This window comes from Eretmochelys imbricata, chromosome 6 (genome assembly GCF_965152235.1).
Source record: "Eretmochelys imbricata isolate rEreImb1 chromosome 6, rEreImb1.hap1, whole genome shotgun sequence".
In the NCBI taxonomy this organism is placed as follows: Eukaryota; Metazoa; Chordata; order Testudines; family Cheloniidae; genus Eretmochelys; species Eretmochelys imbricata.
The window spans coordinates 63,354,668-63,375,607 of record NC_135577.1 but is presented as its reverse complement, the minus strand read 5'-3'; the positions used below and the strand labels follow the sequence as shown (position 1 = coordinate 63,375,607).

The 20,940-nt window shown below is 42.7% G+C and overlaps 1 protein-coding gene and 1 long non-coding RNA gene across 5 annotated transcripts; one reads left to right on the top strand and one right to left on the bottom strand.

Annotated features, from left to right (window-relative positions):
* Positions 1–115: 115 nt before the first annotated feature.
* On the bottom strand, positions 116–10,562 carry PIGH (phosphatidylinositol glycan anchor biosynthesis class H). 3 transcript variants are annotated; one of them, XM_077818719.1, is made up of 5 exons: positions 10,335–10,562; positions 6,358–6,567; positions 4,518–4,601; positions 4,082–4,152; positions 116–1,050 (listed from the first exon to the last, which is right to left on the bottom strand). In XM_077818719.1, the coding sequence occupies exons 1-4, from the start codon at positions 10,509–10,511 to the stop codon at positions 4,129–4,131; spliced, it is 495 nt and encodes a 164-aa protein (XP_077674845.1). In that variant the 5' UTR covers positions 10,512–10,562; the 3' UTR covers positions 116–1,050; positions 4,082–4,128. The 3 variants fall into 3 exon arrangements, with proteins under 3 accessions (XP_077674845.1, XP_077674844.1, XP_077674843.1); XM_077818718.1 differs by lacking the exon at positions 4,082–4,152 and having other exon boundaries at positions 116–397; positions 936–1,050; XM_077818717.1 differs by lacking the exon at positions 4,082–4,152.
* Positions 10,563–10,655: 93 nt separating this feature from the next.
* On the top strand, positions 10,656–20,639 carry LOC144265754 (uncharacterized). Of its 2 annotated transcripts, none has more exons than XR_013346350.1 (5): positions 10,656–11,462; positions 12,310–12,424; positions 12,797–12,850; positions 16,904–18,961; positions 20,427–20,639. It is a non-coding gene; the product is annotated as an uncharacterized LOC144265754 (long non-coding RNA). The 2 variants fall into 2 exon arrangements; XR_013346349.1 differs by having other exon boundaries at positions 10,665–11,462; positions 18,805–18,961.
* Positions 20,640–20,940: the final 301 nt, after the last annotated feature.

The following is a 20,940-nucleotide window of genomic DNA, read 5'->3' as shown; positions in this document are numbered from 1 at the left end:
TGAAAGAGTTCAAAAAAGCCCCACACCTCTAGGTCATCTTAGTTAAAAGCTACAATAATCTTCAGGATAACAATGAGGTACAATACAAATTCACACCATGAAATACTCCCAAGGGCACAAGCCAATAAAAACTTTATTTACACACATTCTCATTACACAACATTATCAGTGGCAGGTTTCCCCACACACGCAAGGAGTCCCAGACATTTATAGGTGGCCTTTACCATCCAAACAAAGTAACCGGTAAACAGTCCAGAAAACAAAGAATTAAATGCTGCAGTAAGTTTGGCATTTTCCTGGGCAAGTTTCCCTTCTCTTAGCTCTCCTCAGACCAGAGAACCAGAGCTCTCCTCTTCGCACATCTGCTTGGCTTTGGCTCACTTAGGGACGATACCTCCTTTTTCAAACAAAAGGTTTAAAGAATTTTACAACAAAAATGTAATACCAATATTCACTGTCGAGGGCATTTGGTTCGTTTGTTCTTTGTGGGTTTATTGGCAATTTGGCCAAAGTTGTAATGTGTGCTTATCAGAATTTGTTTTAGGATTTATTAAAGGAGTATAAATTTGTTGCATGATCTCCCCATACCTAGTCCCATCCCTCTATTGGCAGGGTGGGCAGCGGGGAAGGAAATCCCATCTCTGAGGCTCCAGTCTTGAAAAATTCTACTAATCTGAGTTGTGTTAATATTTTGGACAGCCAAGTAAATTTATCATTAACTTTTACATCATCATCTTGGCAAGGATAGATTTTGTGGATGGGCTGAAAATTTTTCCATAACCGTGGGCCACCAGCCAGGGCACTAGCAACAACTTCACTTGCTGCTGGATCACAGTCTACATGCACCATCTAATGAAGGACAAACTGCAGGACTGTTTTGGTCTGGGGTTCATTTACTATATACAATCTATCCTAGTTTGCTGTGAGTTTTCTACCTTGATGAGCTTTTTAGTTTAAAGTTCTGATGAAGTTTTAAGTCTTCCTCTGCTCCAGGATTTCTTGGCAACTTCGGTACACTTCAACCAGACAGTCTAGACGTGGCTTGGAGCTCTAGAGGTCAAGGAAAAACAGTCAGGCTCTGGGCTGGTTGCTGAAGAGGTAAGAGTTTTAATATTCATCCACAGTAACATTTGTCAGATGGAGGAAGGAGCGGGAAGAAGACTCACGCAAAGCAAGCTACCATTGGCATGGATATAAAGGGAACACAAAAGCAAGGCATCTGCAGTAGATTATTTTTCTGAAGTGAGATGATGACTATAGAGTGAACTCCTCTTGTATCCATACAACTCGAGGTGATCCATCAGGCTCCAAGGAAGGGCTGAGGCAGATTGAAGGGGAATGATTGTATGAACATAGCCTGTGCTGTACCTGTACTGTGGTTAGAGGACTTCAGTCCTCAAGGCTGTCAATGCAGTCCCTTTAAGGAACAGGACATCCACTTTGTTCTTTAAGTTAATGCAAAGTTATGGTTGAGGTTTTAAACACCCAGAGGCTAGAATATTCAAGTTGATGGGTCACACAGAAACTGTACCTTTTATCCTTTGTACATGTAGCATTCTGTATTACTAAATCTGAGCTTTAATTTAATGCCTCAATATACATGTGCAACAGGACAGAATTACAATTGTCACAGGAACCACAACTTTGAACTTCCCAATCTCACCAACAATATAACAGTAACATTTTTCCAGTTTAAAATTCCTTGACTTTTCAGTAATAATATAATAGTAACATTTTTTCAGAAGTTCTCAAAGGGCTTTGTAAACTAATTAAGCCTCACAATACTCTTCAAAGTAAGCGTATCTTTTTTATTGACGAATAAACTGATTTTATTCAGAGGACTTGTCCAAACTGAACGTTGGTATGAGGAGGGGTAATTGCTAAATTCAATGGCTTAATTTAGCCCAGTAAATCAGTGCCAGATGCAGGGAAAAGAAAAAATTTGACTGCACATGCTAATACATACATTTGTTACAAGTGAAACACATATATATCTCATGAGAGGGTGGGGAACAAATTATGTGACATGAGACAGAGAGCAATCGTCCACTGTCAGTACTTGGAGTATTTACAGAGAAACCAGAAGGACCTGGTTGACAGGAGATAGAAATACCTCCATAATAAAGAAGGGCACTACTGCAATTGGCTCCCTCTTATACTAATCAAGTGTGGCTTTCAGGTTCCTGGCAAGTTACTAATGAACCTTTGCTAAGCCTCAGTGGTCCTTGGGCTTTAACTATAACTCAGTAAACAGGGGGATTTGGTGAGATCTCTACAGCTTCTTTTTATTGGCCTTGTACATATATCATACTGAGCACTATGATGCTGGTGTATATAATATGTAATGCCAAAATGCATTCCACCAAGAGTATTATGTTATTGTTACCTTTTTGACATTTTGTTAGTCTGTGCTTCCCAGCCTTGACCCCCTTATAATAAGCCATCAATGCCATAGCTGCAAAACATCCACATGGTCCAAATATCACTTATGATGAGGAAATAGAATACTATTACTTACTGGCATTTATACAGCACCTGTCATCCAAGGATCTCAAAGTACTTTATAAAAATGGTTAAGTGTTGTTCTACATTCTGCAGATAGGTAAGACTGAAGCACACAGAGGGTAAGAGGATTTTTCAAAAAGCAAATCTGTCTCTGACTGTGGAATAAAACCCAGGTGTCCTGATTCTCAGACCCATAACCTAATTGTTACCCCCATATATTACTCCTCTATTTACCATAAGAAGCAGCTTTCCTCATATTGACCCAATGTATCTGGATCCTGCCCTGGAGGATCTACCTTTAAGAAAGGGGAGTTCGGACTCCACAGTGCTTAGCCTCTTCTACTACTATCCACAAGAGGAGAGGACGTGGACTGAAACCACCAATTCATTCCACATAATCACTAAATGGCAGTCAAAGGATAATGATTTTTTGTCACTACTGACCTGGGTCAGATTAAAGCCAACAGAGAGGTGAAAGGTTCTGTATCCCATTCCTAACCTTCTGAGTCATCTAGTCCCCCAGGGTTTTATGACTTTTGAGCTCCCAAAACAGCAGTGTAGTATGAAGTCCACCTAAAAGCTATCTTTGTAAACGTTGCCAATGGCAGCTTGAGAGAACAATAGGTCAGGTCAGTGCAGACGTGTTAACGGGCTCCGTCAGATGATATTCATTAAAATTGCCTTCTCTAAAGTTGGCATAACAGAGAGAAATAAAGACTGTACAGTGGAGGCAACAAGAGGTTACTGCTCCTGTTAAAGTATCTGTGAATGCACCCTCAAGTGAGCATGTCAGATTGTCTTAGGTGAGAATTTTTGAGGGGTACTGCATTTCAGACTAAAGCATCCTCTTTCCTAGGTCCTTGGTAGTGAGTGGTTAAAGGAGAATCAAATACAAGTATCAGAGTATACCCTTGAAAGTAGCATTGTTCAGAGTTGGGTGGATGCGAGAAACCACACCCAAATACAAGCCTATCCCTTGGCATTGGCAATGAATAGAGGCAGCTGAGATCACAGTCCGATGCCAGGATTCTCGGTGGAGCTGTAAGGAATTCACTCATTGCAAGTGACATTGGATTTGCTGAAGAAGTTTAATTCATTAACATTTGTAAGTATCTTTGAGATCTTTGCCTATCATCAGCAACATGTGCAGCTGAATGCAATTTAGCTGTGTGTAGCCATTGACAAATTGTGTTCAGTAGTGATTCAGAAACCATGGCTAAAACCTGACACTCAGCAGTAGGTAATTTTCACAGGTAGAGAAGGCTGTAGAGTCATTACATTATACGAAGTATACAAAAATTTGTTATTACTATATTTGTACTTCAGTAGTGCCTAGGAACGTGAAAGGAAAACCCACTGTGTTAGGCACCGTACAGAGTCAAACAGTAAAAAGAAATTCCCAACCCCAAAGAGCTCATAACCTAGGTTACGACAAGTCACAACAAGTGGATCGTACAAATAAATGGGCAGAGAAGAGAGGAAAGAAGGTAATGTTAAGCAGAGGTCTCAGCTCACCACTTCTGTTTCAATACCTTTGATTGTCATTGGGTAAAAAAGGGAGAGACCATCCACTTACTTCAGAGTACCTCCTTACCAGAACCTTTGACGTGGGTAGCTGAGACTCTACTGGTGGCAGCACTGTATAGCCTGAGGAGGAGACGACACACAGAAGCCAGATAAACCGAGCTGTATGAAATTCAGCAGCCTTGGTTCCTAGGCTGACCAATGAGCTTTTCTCTTGGGTTGAGATTTGCACATCTTTCTATTCCTACTCTGAATCCAGAATGGACTACACGAGAGCCAAAAGTGTTTTCCCAACACTAATTTCTACTGCTCCTGTGGCACCAGCTATAAAGTGCTATAGGAATCAAGCTGGCGGACTCCGAGGCACATCTCGGAGAGAGCAACTGCAATGGGCTGAGTGAGGGGTTATGGAATGAAAAGTGTTGAGAACCCCAGTAATACCAACAAACTACAAATCTGAGTCTCTCCACAATCCATTTCATTCTCACCTGAAAGAGCGGCACCACCTCAGACACCCCATGAGGTTCCCCAGGATCTTGGAGAAGGATGCACAGGTAATAGATAACTTTTTGCTAAAAAACAAAAGCAAAAACCAACAAAGCATGAGAATTTTATCAGAGTGCCTTAAATTATCAGTGAGAGGGGATCTGTTCCTAACAAAAGTGACCTGAGGGAAGGGGTAAGGCATATTGAGATGACTCAGCACCGACAGCTGATTTAAACAAGGAACAATTTTTGCTTTAAAATGATGTGGTCTCCTCTCATCTCCCAACTGTGTTTTACCTTAGAAATATCAGGAATGCCCTGTTTTTCTGGGTTTTGCTGGAGGATCTTTTAAGGCTCCAGTAGCATAGATATTGTGATCTCCTTCCCTTTAACTGAAAGGGTAATGGTGCTGAATTTTTAACAAAGACGTTGTTTTTCCAAAATGTTCATCAGTCACTGTAGTTCAATAGGTATTAACAAAAAGCAAACACAAAAAGTGTTTTAAACAGTCTGACTAAAAATTCCTTCCGCTCTTACCCTTTTGACTCATGATATCATTTTACTAATTCTCCAGTTATCACAGGATTTGTCTTTCCTATAAAATTATATCATAATTAAACAGGATTGTGAAGAATCAAGAAAGGATTTGTCCTGGTCTGCACTGACTACAAAGACGCTGCCAGTGACATCCTGTTAGTAGACTCACTTCTTCATGACTGTGTTCAAACATGGTAACATTTTGTTATTTAGTGCAGCACATAGAGTCTTCCAGACTAATCAGACTGAATAGACTTAAAGCAACAAAAAACAATTTTTAAAGACTTTCAAGCCTTCTTTAGCCATCAAAATGAAGAGAAAAAAAAAAAACATGTCCAAGCTCAGTTGTTTTTTCTTTTGCAGGTCTTGGTTAAGATCTGCACTGCAGTGCTATGAACTCCAAGAGGTTTTCCTGCTCTTTCATTCCAAGAAGCCAGGTATCTCCTTTCTATACCAATCCACTTCAGAAGCGTTCTCTCAAATACTTTTCAGAGGAAAATGGAGTTCCTGCAACCATTCCATCTACAGCTGAGATCTCTTCAAATCTTACAAGCCAAGCACAATTGTACCCGGTCTACACTGGAAGGGAACAAATCTAGGGAAACAACCAAACCAAACCCACCCACCCACACCAATATATCATCCCAAAACATACATGCAAAACAGACAGCCCATGCACCTCAGTCTCTAAGGCCCTGTTTACATTATAGTACATTGACATTGCAACTCCCTCCCTCCACTGTCACCCAATATATGTGCAATTTTAGCCACATTTAATATTACACTTTTAATATGAAATCAACTCCAATAAATTGAGAGGATAGTTGCGGCTTTCCCATAAGACCTTAAACAAAATCAGAAAACCACAAACATAATGAGATGTATTGTGGTCTGTCTTCTGATTTATAAACCATTTGGTGTGTCTGACATCGGGACCAACACTCACAGGAATAACACAAGAGGGAATGTTTACAACCGCTGACCCAAATTCACCCTGATGTAAATCCACTACCATCAACTTCATTATATCAGGGATGAATGTGGCCTTTTGTTTTAAATGTCCTCTTTCCAGCAGGGTTCAGAAAGGAAAAAGATGGTGCAATGGGAAGAGAAATCAGGAATATAGAACATAATGTTGGTGAAGCTAAGGACACCACACCAGTCCAAGAATTTCATGCCTTGACAACAAAATCTGAATCCATTGCCCAGTTAAAACAGTTGTTCCTAACCCAAGCACACGGGAAAACGTAACAGATGCAGTACTGATTATGCTGTACAAGAAGAAAGGCTGTATGAGCTGATTACCATATAGATGGCCTCATTGATGACCACGTCCTTCACTTGGCTCATTTCAATGAAGGTTGTATTCTCTTTGCCCGAAGCATAGGATGAGGTCATCTGGATGCCAAGTGAGCCAATGACTAACAGGGACTCGTGGTCAATTTTCACAAAGTGCAGGTACACGATCAAGCCAATCAGGGTGATAAATATAGCAGCTGAGAGCACCATGCTGTTCTGTAAAGAAAACCAAACAGGCATTTAGGCTCCAACCCTGCAATTAACTGCATGCAAGCATAGACATGGGGCTATGTACAGTAAATTGTAGGGTCATCCATGAAAGTCTGATAGTTCCCATCTTGCTTGACACACTGTGGACTAACCTCTAGATCAGGAAGCATGAGTCTCTATACCTTGAACTTAATTAAGTGCCAAGCTCTGTGGTTGAATGCTGTAACAGACTGATACCTCAGTGGATCAGGCCTGGAGGGGGACCTATAACTGACCAGTGGGTTCTACTAACTCTGCCCCAAAACACCAAGTTATATCATACAAGACAGACTGTCATATAAATGCAGATTATGATGCAGTTACACTTACAAAGATAGACAGGTATTACCCCTTTTTTATAGATGGTGAATCAGAGGCCCAGCATGATTAGAGAGTAAGGATGGTCTTGTGGTTCAAGCACTGGATTGGAATCAGAAGATGTGAGTTCAGTCTAGTTCTGCCATGTGTGACCTTTATTAATCTTAATTTCTCTGCCTTAGTACCTTGATCGGTACAATGGTAGTAATACTTATCCCTTTCTTCAATGCTTTGTCTTGTATATTTAGACCGTAAGCTTTCTGGAGATGGAACTGTGCCTTGCTAGGTGTTTGTATGGTGCCCTGATCTTGGGACCTTTTGGTATTACTACATTATAAATAATACATGCTAAATCAATGATTAGATTAAACTCAAGCAGCAGCTCACTTGGAGAGCTGGGAATAGTATCCAGGTGTCCTGACTCAAAATCCAGTGCTCTATCCCCAGGACCAATTTTAGAGAGAACATTGATGAGCATAGGAAATATTAATTCTATCACTAATGGACCAAAACTCTGTTGTTCTAACTCATTTCATGCCACTTCCCAAACTGGATAATCCTTGGTGGCTGTCTTGAAGGAGGAATGATGCTGGACTGCTCGCTAGCACTGTTACAGGAGAAAGGGGTCCTGCGCTGCACTAAGAGGGTGGTGAGATTGAGGCTCAGGTTCTTGGGGTAATGGAAGAATTTCAACCAATGGTGTACAGCTTGGATCAGTGTTCTTCACAGCTTGTATAATCAAGTAGGAAGGCACTGGGGGCAATTGCTGACAGATTAATGCCTTCTTACAGGAATTTAGGATACAATTCCCCCACTAACAAGTGGCTGTTAAATCCTTGCTCAATAAACTATCTTCTGACATTGACAACCTTGCCAATTATCACCCTGGTCTCTTTATCTTTGCTTTCTGGGAAATGTCACTGAGAAGGTTGTTGTATGGCAATGCTAGTGTTAACTGTAGTCCTCAGACTTTCTTGAGCCTTTTCAGTCCATCTTTTGGCTTCAATATACACTATAGAGATTGCACTGGTCTCATTGGTTGTTCACAATCTCTTAGTAATGCTAAAGGTCAGATATTTATGCCTATTCTTTTAGATCTGTCAACAGTCTTTAAAATCTTTGCCCACAAGGTCTTGTTGACACATGACCACAAGTACGTAGATGGTATTGCTAGTGGAGTGCCCTTCTTCCCCTCAGAAAAATTTGAGAGAATTATTCTCCGTGATCACTTCTCTGCCCCCAAGAAATATCTCCTGTGGGTTTCCAGACACTCATCTCTCCTGTTCAGTGTATATAATCTGGCTCCCATCAATATGCTAGACATGGATCCATATACATAAAAGATACATGATCCCTGCCCTGAAGAAGCTTACAAACTAACTGAGGCTTCTGGGAAAATAATGAGATCAGAATGTGGCTGTCATGCAACTCTGACTCATTTTCATCAAATGAAGATGACAGAGCATCTTTGCTTTCCCAGAGCCTGGGTGAGCCCAAGACTTGGGATGTGAACTAGCAGAAGCTCAGCTCAAGCAGAATTGCAGTAATGCTCTACATGGGGATACCCCTAAAGATCACTTAACAGCAACATCAGTCAGTCTTCCTGAATAGTGATATATTACATCCATTTGCTAGGAACTGGCTTTCTATTCACTTCTAAGAATTTACTTTGTCCTGTATTATCAGAGTCTCAGCTACCTGGTGCATCATCTTGCTCTCCATAAGCCATCATAGGAGCTGAAGTCAGATGGAATGAGTGTTCATGCTCACTAGCCCCTAGATTTCTACATCTGGGGGCTAGATGTACCGATGCATGTTCATTTTCATTATCTGAGTCAGATGCCACCAGCAGAAGGCTGTTTTTATTTTTTGGTGGTTCAGATTCTGTAGTTTCCACATCAGAGTGTTGCTCTTTTAAGACATCTGAAAGCATGCTCCCTACCTCGTCCCTCTCAGATTTTGGAAGGCACTTCCGATTCTTAAATCTTGGGTTGAGTGCTGTAGCTATCTTTAGAAATCTCACATTGGTACCTTCTTTGCCTTTGTCAAATCTGCAGCAAAAGTGTTCTTAAAATGAACATGTTTTGGGTCATCATCCAAGACTGCTATAACATGAAATATATGGCAGAATGTGGGTAAAACAGAGCAGGGGACATACAATTCTCCCCCAAGGAGTTCAGTCACAAATTTAGTTAACTCATTATTTTTTTAAATGAGCGTCATCAGCATGGAAGCATGTCCTCTGGAATGGTGGCCAAAGCATGAAACGGCATATGAATGTTTAGCATATCTGGCACTTAAATACCTTGCAATGCTGGCTACAAAAGTGCCAAGCAACTGCCTGTTCTCACTTTCTGGTGACATTGTAAATAAGAAGAGAGCAGCATTATCTCCTGTAAATGTACACAAACTTGTTTGTCTGAGTGATTGGCTGAACAAGAAGTAGGACTGAGTGGATCTGTAGCCTCTGAAGTTTTATATAGTTTTGTTTTTGAGTGCAGTTATGCAAAAAAAAAATCTACGTTTGTACGCTGCACTTTCAGGACAAAGAGATTGCACTACAGTACTTGTCTGAGGTGAACTGAAAAATACTATTTCTTCTGTTTATCATTTTTACAGTGCAAATATTTGTAATCAAAATATACACTTTGATTTCAATTACAACACAGAATATAAGACAGAAAACGTAGAAAAATATCCAAAATATTTAATAAATTTCAATTGGTAGTCTCTTGTTTAACAGTGCGATTAAAACTGCAATGAATCACAATTAATTTTTTTAATCGCAATTAATTTTTTTGAGTTAATCGCGAGTTAACTGCGATTAATCGACAGCCCTATCCTATACGGAATCTAACAACTTCAGTTTGACTAAAGGATAGCTTTCAGAAAGGCATCCAGAAAGTCTTGATTTGAAGACATCAAGATATGGAGAATCCACCACTTCCCTGCTCACTTCTTCCAGCAGTTACTCACCCTCACCGTTAAATTTGTTCTTTATTTCTAACTTGAATTTGTCTGCCTTTAACTTTTGTTCCTGTTATGCCTTTCTCGGAATTTGCGCCGGTTTAAGGGGCTGGCTGCTGCCTGGTGTCTGTGTGCGAAGGTGGTGGGGGCAAAGGGATTCCCTGGGTAAATAATGACAAAAGGTCCTTTCTTTTAAATAATGACATTTCCGTGCCCGCCTGGAGACTGCAGCACTTTGATAAATGAGCAGTGGGCCATGGGGGACCCTGATGGGGCGCAGGGGACGCGGGCTGACGCCAGGGCTCCCCTGACGGCGGATTTCGGGGGCCCCTCACGGGGGCTGGGAGAACGTGGCGGCGCATGACCGGGGCGCCCGCAAGGCGGAGGAGGCTTTGGGGGCCCCCGCCGGGGCTGCGCGGTCGGGGCGGGCCCGGAGGGCCCCTCGGTACCTGGCTGAGCACGAAGAGCCCATAAGCCGCCAGCCAGACGGAGCAGGTAGCGGCGCTCAGCGAGCGCAGCTGCAGCCGGGGGCAGCGCACCGAGAACTCCCGGCAGGAGGCGCTGTACTGGCGGCGCTGCAGCGCGATGCGGCCCCCGGACACGGCCCGGTACACCCCCTCCTCCATATTGCCCCGCCAGCCAGCCAGCCGCACCGAGCGGGCCTCCCGCCGCGCAGAGCGGCCCCGGCTGCCCGCCGCTCTAGCCACCACTTGCCGTCAGCTCCATGGTACAGAGCTCTCACTTCCGCCGCCGCCGCCCGGGCTCGCTCCCCGTGTTGCCCTTTGACCTGACTCGGTCTCCTGCCTCCCCTGAACCGCCCGCCCCCGCGGGAGCTGCTGCCCGAGGAGTCCGGGGCCGAGCCGCCCTACGCAGCAGCCCCCGGCTTTGGGGTGCGCAGGCCCCTCCTGGAGCAGGGGAGCGTTGTGATCTCTGTTTGAGGGATGGGGAGCCTGAGGCCAGGGGCCGCCCAGCTGAAGAAGCGGCCGCCGAGTGACAGACTTGCCCTCCGCCCCATGGGCTCGTTCAGCGGGGAACTTAAGTCTCCCAGTGCCCTTATCCGTACCCGCAAGTGGTCGCCGCACAGCAGTGCTGGCCCAATTCACAGGCACCAAGTCAGAGGCGTGGTTGTGGCTCCTCACGAAGAGCCGTAGTTTGTGAAAGGCGAAGGCCCAGGTTGTCCGTGGCTGCTGATTGTAGGGGCCTCCCATCTAAATCTGAGCTCCATTGAACCTGATTTTTCAGAAGCACTGAGCACTCCCGATCCAGATAAAGGCATGGGCAGATCCAGACGCTCAACACCTCTGACAATCAGGCCCAAGGTGTCTCAATTCTGTAATTGAAATGAATGGCCACGTTTTGATTCTACTTAGTGCTTGAGCCCTAATAAGGTAAAACATGCAGGCAGAACCCTGTTGACTTCAGTGGGGCTTTATGCTGGTATAAATTTCTCTAGTCCCACTCTTAGCAGGGTGATTACCTGGTCTTGCCAGGTGTATCCTATAACAAGGACACACGCTAGCATCCTCCTGGAGTCCTAGAAAATCAAGTTCAGACAAATAGGATAAACCCATCCTAAGGTAAGAGAGTCTGAAAGAGACTCCCAAATATTTTCCTGCTACTAAAGCATAATGACTCTATCATAAACTGTCAACAGGTACGGCTAGATACTTTTTCTGAATATCTGTTTATTTTAAAATCTAGCAGTGTTAGAAATTTAAACTGTTCCTCTCTGTGAGCATCATATTTATCTACAGTGAATTTTATTTAATTCTCTAACTCAGGTGCCTTTGAACTTCCTCAGTCTTCTGTAGTCTTTGACTAATCTAAATAATCTTGTGTCATGTGCAGATTTTGCCAAGTCACTGTTAACCTTCCTCTCCAGGTCTTTAATAAATAAGTTTAAACTGCTCTTAGTATAAATCATTGCAATATCCTCTTATTTGCTTCATTCCATGATTTAAAAACTGATGACTTATTCCTGTTTGTTTTTCTGTTTCTGTCAATTTCTATTACACAAAAGAACTTCTCTTACACCCTGTATCTAGTTTCCTTAACTACACCTTCTTATGAGGAACCTGATTAAAGCTTTTTGAAAGTCTGAACCAATAATATCAACTGGTTTTCCTTTGTCACCCTCAAAGACTTCTCCTAAATTGAGGGATGTGATTCTCGGTTAAAGCCCACATTAATTGGGTCTTGTATTGTGTTTCTCTAGGACAGGTGTTCTTCTTAATATTGCTTCAAACAACTTGCCGAGTGCTGAAGTAAAGATACTGGCCTTTAAATGTCATACTTAATCCTAATGCTTTAAAAAAATAGACCTAATATTGACTACCTTCTAGTCCTCAAGAATATCAGCTAGCTTTCATTGTAAATTACATTGTTTTGTTAGCAGCTCACCCACTTAATTCTTAAATCCTTCAGAACTTTTGGGTGAATACTCTTTGGACCTGAGGGCTTGCTGCTGTCACCATACCTCACAAGGAGTAGACAAGAGAAGGAACTGAAGAACCCATGCCTAGGAATGCCAGCTGCAGAGGTACTTATGAAATTAAAAGAATTAAAGTTAGCTTAAGTTTGGTTTATAATTTGTGGCTAGTACGGAAAAGCCCCCATCAGCAAGTAAAAGAAGGCCATGAAAATAATAAGTATTATTACTTATAGTGTGGAAAAGATATATGTGGTTCAAAAAGTAACTGATAAAGCAAAAAGACAAAGGAAAACGGTCTTAAAAGAAACAAGTACAAACCATCCCATTATTTAGCTGGTAATAAGGAGAGAGGAGCCGAAAGGAAGGCCTTGGAGGAAAGAAAGTAGGAAGGATAAACTGCTTCAAACTGGGTTTTTGCTAAAGCTAGCAAGTTAGCTGAAGTGTATAAAGAGAGCCATGAAGCTGCCGGTTCTTTTTCAGATCCTACCTGATCATGCTGGAGATGAAATGGTTTTCCCTAGGTCAGGCCTGTTTGTAAGTATACTGATCATGTTCTTATCAATATTTTATTACTGTATTGGGTGTAGTGACTGTTCATTTTTAGGGTGCTATGTATGTTTACAGCAGTTGTATAAAATACCATTTGGTCTTTGGATTTAATAAAGGAATTGTTGATTAAATTTAGCATTTGGTGGTCTCCAATAATTTCAGATACTATTAATGATTCCAAAATTTTTGGTGACCAGAAAGGACCCCTGACAATTTTAGTTGCTGTAAACCCCCAAAGTGAACGGACCTGTTATCTAGGGACAATATAGAATTCTCTTGAAAAGAGAAATTCAATAAAATAAGGGGAATAGAGGGAGGTATTCTAGATACCTATGTAAAAGAATGCTTGGCAGAAGTCTGTTGAATGCCACTGAAATTAAAACAAAAAACAAAAAAAACCGTTGGCAGCCACAGAAAAAACAGTATCTAGCTTCTTTTATCCTAAGGCAAAGAGAGCCAAAATAAAGCAGCAGTTTCACAAGCATTATTTCTGGTGGCTACAAACAAAATATGCCACCCTGAGGGATGAATGCAAAAAGCATAGAGAACAAATCAAAGTTGTAGAGAAGGAAACAAGCTAAATGGAAAAGATTCCTGGAAGGAAAAAACAATGTCTGTCGCATAAATCCAAAGTGAAAAGCAGTTGTCTTTCAAGGACCATATTTAGTGAGCACAGCTTTGCAGGCAAAGTGTACTAAGTTAAGAAATAAGTGCAAAAAACATAAAGATAAACTTAGAGACTAAGAAAAAGTCAGCAGAGAAATGTTATTCTGGGAGATAACACAGAAGAGTTATAGTCCCAGAAGTTAGTAGCTAGTGCGGTCTTGGGAAGCGTCTTATTAAACAAGGAAAAACTGGTGAGTAATTTAAGGAAAAGGTATGTGCAATTAAAAGGAGCTTTTGTGCAAATTAACTCTGCAGAGCTCAGAGGGGACTAGATAGTCGAGGGTAGTGCAAGTAATAAAATGTTAAAAAATTAGAAGTGATTAAATGTTACAGAATGTTGGTGTTTTACCAAAAAAAAAAAATGCTTGGGTTGATAGTGAAACCCAGTAATGGCAGTACAACTCCATGCAGTCATGCCTTAGTAATGAAACAAATTATGTAAAGGGGAGATCAGTTGGGCACAACTATGTTTTGTCCCCAAAAGCCTTTACAGCTGTTTAGAAGGAAAAGACCGCTTCTGGAGAAATGTATCTGTAAATAATCAATTGTAAATAGCTGCTGCTGGCAGAGTGACAGTCTGATTAGAACTATTTGACCATGGAGAGACACGGTGAGTGAGGTAATATCTTTTATTGGACCAACTTCTGTTGATGAGAGAGAGTTTGTAGTACCCTCTTTTGTATGTTTAAAATTAATTGGCTTTTAAAAGATTCCATTAAAATTCCATCCAAATCTTTCATTCAAGATTGCAAAGCTGACACCCACACACACACTCTTTGAGCAGCAGCCAACATGTCTGGGCAGTCTTAACTTTGTTAGTTAACACTTTGGGTGTCTCAGTGCTATTACAAAGTTTAACTCTTTTTTAATTAAGTTATAAATGTTAAATATAAACCAGTAAATGAAAATAAGGAATAAAAGGGCACAGGCAGAACTGGGATAGTGGGGAGAGATCCTGCATCCCTTTTTCAGTAATGAAGCAACAGCTGAGAGAGCTGCAGAAGAAAAATAAAATATTAATGTATAGTGTGTGTGTATATATATATATATATATATATATATATATATATATATATGTATAATTGATATGGCTAATAAGTTATAGCAAATAAAAAAGTGAAAGTTAAATTATGAAAGGAGTGAGCATTTCTATGGAACATGCAGTGTATACTGTAAAAGAAATGTAAACAAGACATACTACTTAATTAAAATCCTATCATGGCTCCAAAGAGGCTTTTTCAGATGGCTGTGTGTCTTGGAAGCAGAAACCAACTCAGCACCAAGAAAGATCAGTGAATGTAAGAAATGATGATTAACCACTAAAAATTGTATCCAAAAGTTCTGATTAACTGTGGTGTAAAGTAAAGGTTATTAGGGAGTGAGAATCTATATGGGAATGTTTTGTAAATAGAAAAAAGAATTGTATTTAAACTAAAGCAAGTGTATACAACATTTAAATACCTTAGTAAATTGCAAATGAATGCAACTGATGGTTTAGGGTTGGGTAAACCTTTTAAAATGTTGTGTAAGATGTAGATGATATTCTGGTGCAGACAGGTAATGGTATTAAAAGTCCTGTGTTAGATTTTAATGAAAGCTGGACTAAAGCTAAAGCCAAAAAAGGCTCAGCTCATGAAGCAGGAGATTTCCTTCCTGGGACTAACCCTACAACCAGGCCTGTATGCTCCAAACAAAAGCTTCATGTGATATATTTTTTTTTTTTTTTTTTAGAACTGCCCCTCCCTATGTCAGAAACAACACTAGATCACTGCTGGGTGTGACAGGCTTTTGTGGGGGATTTCATCCCTGGTTACACTGTAATCCTTGCACCCCTCTACCACCTCCCCCAGAAGAAGACAGAGTGGGAATGGATACCCCCCAGCATACCCTGCCAGCGTATAAGTTAGGAGGCTTTTAGCACAAGCTCCAGTTCTTAGCACCTCAGCTTATACAAAACCTTTTGGATTGTTTGTAGCAACCAGGGAAACAGCCATTTCAGCTATTAACTCAGTATCTCACAACAGAGAAAAATGTTAGTGTTATGCTTCCTGGGTATTAAATGGAGTTGAAAAGCAGTATACCTGTATGAAAAATACTACTGGGTTTTTAGTGGGCTCTGACATATTTTAGATATCTGGTGGGGCTGGGACGCATAAAACTATGTGGCTCATACTCTTTAAAAGTATCTTTTGTCTGGTAAAATCAAAAATGGTACAGTGTCAAGTTCTAAAATGACATGGTCCTTGCTGCTGGAAGAGCACCATCTTGAAGTCTGTCCTCTCAAAAACCCAGTCACCCTTACCAACAGGATTGTTAATTGTACTCCATGTGAGTGTTCTGGAGAAATTTTCTCTAAAAAGGGGCCCTTAACCCTTTTATCCCATGAGCAGTACATAAGTTAAATTCTGAAGGGCGGTAGCCTGAGGGACTAGCAATATATGTTGATGCGTCACCCTGTCACCAAAAAGGGACCCTAGTCACAGGATTTGCTGATTGAGCTCCCCGCATTCAGGCAGCTGTACCTCTGCAGCACAGGTGTAGTACACACTCAGCCAAGCGTACTGAAGTGGCTGCTGTGTCAAAGGCATTATCACTCTGTAATAAAGGACAAGTACTGGTTGGTGTGATATGTTCAAACTCAGTGGATCTGTGATGCCTTGACAACATACCTCCCTGGGTGGAGTATGAATTCATTTTGTAGTGCAGATCACAAGCCTTTACGCTTCTCAAGCCCTTTTGTCCTATATATAGGAATTGGCAGATAAATTGGGTAACTCGGTGATATATGTGGTTAAGGTAAAAGCTCATCCTAGACTTAGGAAGTAAGGAAGAAGAATAAATGTGGATGAAGCTGCTGCTGCTAGGGAGGCTGTGGTATGGGTCCCACCCTGATTATCCAATCCTTGTTGTTACCACCCAAGCACAAACAGAAAACACTGATTGAGGACACGTCTACACTTGCAAAGTTACAGGGCCGGCAGTTACAGCGCTGCTCAGAGAGTGCAGAAGGGAAACCGCTGTTGTGTGTTCACACTGACAGCTGCCCGCACAATAGCATGTTCACACTTGCAGCACTATTCACAGTGCTGCACTCTGGGCAGCCATAGAATATCAGAGTTGGAAGGGACCTCAGGAGGTCATCTAGTTCAACCCCCTGCTCAAAGCAGGACCAATCCCCAACTATCCCACAGAGCACCACTTTTTCTTTTGCTTCTAAGACTTGTGGGAAGGTGGAGGGGGTTGCGGGGCATCCTAGGTCCAGTCTCAATGCCCCGTGATGCATTGCTTTGCATCCCATCAATCCCTGTGCTGCTGTTCACATTTGGCACTATCTTTCAACAGTTTGTGTACTGTGTGCCCTGCCTGTTTCAGGATTCAGGAATGGATCCCAAACTGCTAACCAGTATGCTGCTCACTCTGACCAACAAGTCATGAGTGGCAGTGGAGTTATTCCTCAAACTACAAAGGCAAGAGGAGAGCGACATTGATCTTGCCATGCATAGTAGCTAAGACACGAGATTGCTTGTGGCATTCATGGAGGTGCTGACCACAGTGGAGCACCGCTTTTGGGCTCGGGAAACAATCACTGAATGGTGGGATCACATCGCGATGCATGTCTGGGATGACGAGCAGTGGTTGCAGAACTTTCGCATGAGAAAAGCCACATTCGTATGACTGTGTGATGAGCTCACCCCAGCTCTGCGGCTCAGGGGCACGAGAATGAAAGCTGCCCTGTCGTTGAAGAAGTGTGTGGCGATAGCACTGTGGAAGCTGGCTACTCCAGACTGCTACCGATTGGTCACTGATCAGTTCGGAGTGGGAAAGTCAACCGTTGGAGTCTTGTTGATCGACAGGGCCATTAATCGCATCCTGCTCCGAAAGACCGTGACTCTGGGCAACATGCGTGACATTGTGGATGACTTTGCACAAATGGGCTTCCCTAATTGCGGAGAGGCGATAAATGGCATGCACATTCCAATTCTGGCACCAGACCACCTAGCCACCGAGTACATTAATTGCAAGGGGTATTTTTCAGTGGTTCTCCAGGCATTAACGCAGGCTGGTCTGGAAAGGTGCATGACGCATGCATCTTTCGGAACACTGGCCTGTTCAAGAAGCTGCAAGCAGGGACTTTCTTCCTGGACCAGAAGATCGCTATAGAGGAAGTCGAAATGCCCAATGTGATTTTGGGAGACCCTGCCTACTCCTTAATGCCGTGGCTCATGAAGCCATACACTGGGCAACTTGACAGCAGCAAGGAGCAGTTCAAGAGGCTGAGCAAATGCAGAATGACTGTGGAGTGTGCATTTGGCCATTTAAAAGCCTGCTGGCGCTGCCTCTGTGGGAAGCTGGACATGGCCAATGGCAATATTCCTATGTTTATAGCCACATGCTGTACACTCCATAATATTTGTGAAGGGAAGGGTGAAAGCTTCACTCAGGGCTGGACCGCTGAAGCTCAGCACCTGGATGCTGAATTTGAATAGCCAGAGACCAGGGCTATTAGAGGGGTGCAGTGTGGGGCCATAAGGATCAGGGATGCCTTGAGGCAGCAGTTTGATGCTGAAAGCCACTAATGTTTGTTGCTGTGCTTGAGAGTGCAGTGCTTGTAATGCTAGGAGATTATTGTGATTGGTGCAGACGATGCACTATGAAGATCTAAGAAAATGGCCTGTTGCTTTGCAGGACTCTGTTTGCTTTCAATTAATGGACTAAAGATTGCTTTCAAACCAAAACAATTATTTTACTAAAAAACAACAACCGGTGGAGAGAGACAAACAAAAAAACACATCAGCACTGAGGGGGATGGGGAAAGGGAGGGTCCCAGGATGGTTAAAGATTTGTTTATGTCCAGGTATCATATCCAACCTTGTCCTTTGGAGTACAGTGCAGTGGGTACTGTACTTCAGCACGGCTAAACTGCAGAAAGATGGGTGTTGAGTGCAGTGGGTACTGGGAGTCTGCAGTGCTGGACTGTGATGGGGCAGGAGTGGAATGCAGCGGGTACAGACTGGAGCCAGGAGGTTGATAAGAGTGTGTTGGCAGTGTCTGGGGGGGGGCGCATGGGAAAGAGTTTTGCGACAGCGGCTGCAGGGGAGGGCAGGCACGGAACTGCTCTGTTTGCAGTGCTAATAGTGCATGGAGCATGTCCGCTTGGCGCTTCATAACATTTAAGAGCCACTCCATGGCTTCGTTTTGGCGCACCGTGTTCTCCTTTCGGTCCCTATTCTCGCTGTCCCGCCACTCCTTCAATTCTTGTTTTTCGGCTGCAGAAAGCATCATGACTGCATGCAGAAAGAGCCACCGAAGTATCCACAGGGGCCTTCGCAGTGGAGGTGTGGTCACCACTGAGTATCACGTCCAGCTCTTGTAGAACCAGCAGCTTGTGGGCACAGCACCAGAGCAGCAGTTTGCCTCCCGCACCTTGTGGTAGGTGTTCCGCAGCTTCTTCACTTTGACCTGCACTGAAGTGTGTCACAGTCCTAGCCCCTTTCTGTCATTGGTCGTGAAATCTGTCCATAGGTGGTATAATTCCTATGGCTGGAACACAGCTGGGACTGGACAGCCTCCTCTCCCCAAATGCTGATGAGGTCCAGCAGCTCGGCATTGCTCCAAGCGGGGGATCGCCTGGTGCGTGGAGCAGGCATGGTCACCTGGAAAGATGCACTGAGACCACTGCACGCGTCACCAAGCAAACAGGAAGGGGACTTTCAAAATTCCCAAGGAATTTAAGTGGTGGGGATGACGGTTGGTCACCTGAGGGCAGGGCAGTAGAGCTCAAACCAGTGACCAGAGAGGTGAGAACAGGCATTGTGGGAAACCTCCCGGAGGCCAATCAAAGTGCAGTAATGGACCCGGGTGTCCATACCAGCACTGAGGAGCTGTACCCCAGCACAGAAACCTGTATACCTCTTGTCGGGGTGGGTTTTTTTTTTTTTTTTACAGCGCTGCAACTGCACGGTTTCTGTGCACTAAGTGGCTTGGCAGTGTGTACACCTCTGGAGTTACAATGCAGAAAGCTACTTTACTGCGCAGAAACTAGTCAGTGTAGACAAGGCCTTAGTAACATTACAAGAATCTGATCCAGAGTTATCTGCTCTTAATCAAAAAGTAATGCTTGGGGAGTTAAACCAGTTAAATGGTAAACAACCCCTTGTTAGGGATAACTCATTGCTCAGTGAAGGGGATGATTTGCCTTACCAGGTTTGGATTCCTTTACAGCCCTTTCAAAGGGAAATGTTGAGATTAGTGCATGATGTATTTCAGGGGCCCACCAAAATACTGATACAGTAGAACCTTGGAGTTACGAACACCTCGGGAATGGAGGCTGTTTGTAACTCTGAAGCATTCATAGCTCTGAACAAAACGTTACAGTTCTTTCAAAACTTTACAACTCAACATTGACTTAATACAACTTGGAAATTTTACTGTGCAGAAGAAAAATGCTGTTTTTAACCGTCTTAATTTAAATGAAACAAGCACAGAAAGTATCCTTAACTTGTCAAATTTTTTTCTTTCCCTTTGTTTTTTAGTAGTTTATGTTTAACACAGCACTGTACTGTATTTGCCTTTTTTTGTTGTTGTCTTTGCTGCTGCCTGATTGCGAACTTCTGGTTCCAAATGAGGTGCGTGGTTGACTGGTCAGTTCGTAACTCTGAGGTTCGACTGTGCTACTTTTCAGTGATTTAAGGTAGCCAGCCCAATTGCAAAAAAGATGTAACAATTCATGTTCACAATTGCCTGGTTTGTGCTTAAAAAAAACTTCTCCTGGACAAACAAAAGGTAGATTTATCCAGGCACAGCACTTCAAGGGTCCTTGGGAAAGACATGCTAGTCAGTTAAAATTGTTCAGAGGTTCCCACTAAGGGTACACAGAAATTGTTTTGTTTTTCAGGCTGTTGGCAGTGTATGGAGAGGGTGATGTGATCATACATGAGACGTCTACCTTAACTGCGCACAGAGCATGCCAGGATGAGTTGTAAGTATACTGATCACATGCTTATGAATACGTTATTACTGTATTGGGTGTAGTGATTGCTTAATTTTAGGCTGTCATGCATGTTAAAAGCAATGGTATAAAATACCATTTGGCCTTTGGACTTAATAAAGGAATTTATGGTTAAATTAGTGTCTTGTGTGTCCTGTATTAATAATAATAATTTCAGATACTATTAATAATTGCAATGTGTAGGGAAACAGTGGGGTGGAACTGGTGGTCTGAAGAAACAATACAGAGGACCTCAACCTTGGGTGTGGCAGCAGGTGAAGCCTGGCACTAGCAGAAGACTCTTGTACTGAATCACACTGTAATACAAGCAGCTGCTTTGAAAGATGGGCTGGAAGTCTGAAGAGGAAAAACTGTAAGGTGAGAGAAACTGGGGGAAGGAAATAATGGTGCAGAGAGACTG

What these genes read in the sequence shown, in the direction of transcription:
- PIGH (XM_077818717.1), bottom strand. Translation starts at nt 10,511, where the DNA reads ATGGAGGAGGGGGTGTACCGGGCCGTGTCCGGGGGCCGCATCGCGCTG. An exon ending in GGCTCTTCGTGCTCAGCCAG is followed by an intron (nt 6,568 to 10,334) that starts GTACCGAGGGGC and finishes TTTTCTTTACAG; the next exon opens with AACAGCATGGTGCTCTCAGC. An exon ending in TCAATGAGGCCATCTATATG is followed by an intron (nt 4,602 to 6,357) that starts GTAATCAGCTCA and finishes TTTGTTTTTTAG; the next exon opens with CAAAAAGTTATCTATTACCT.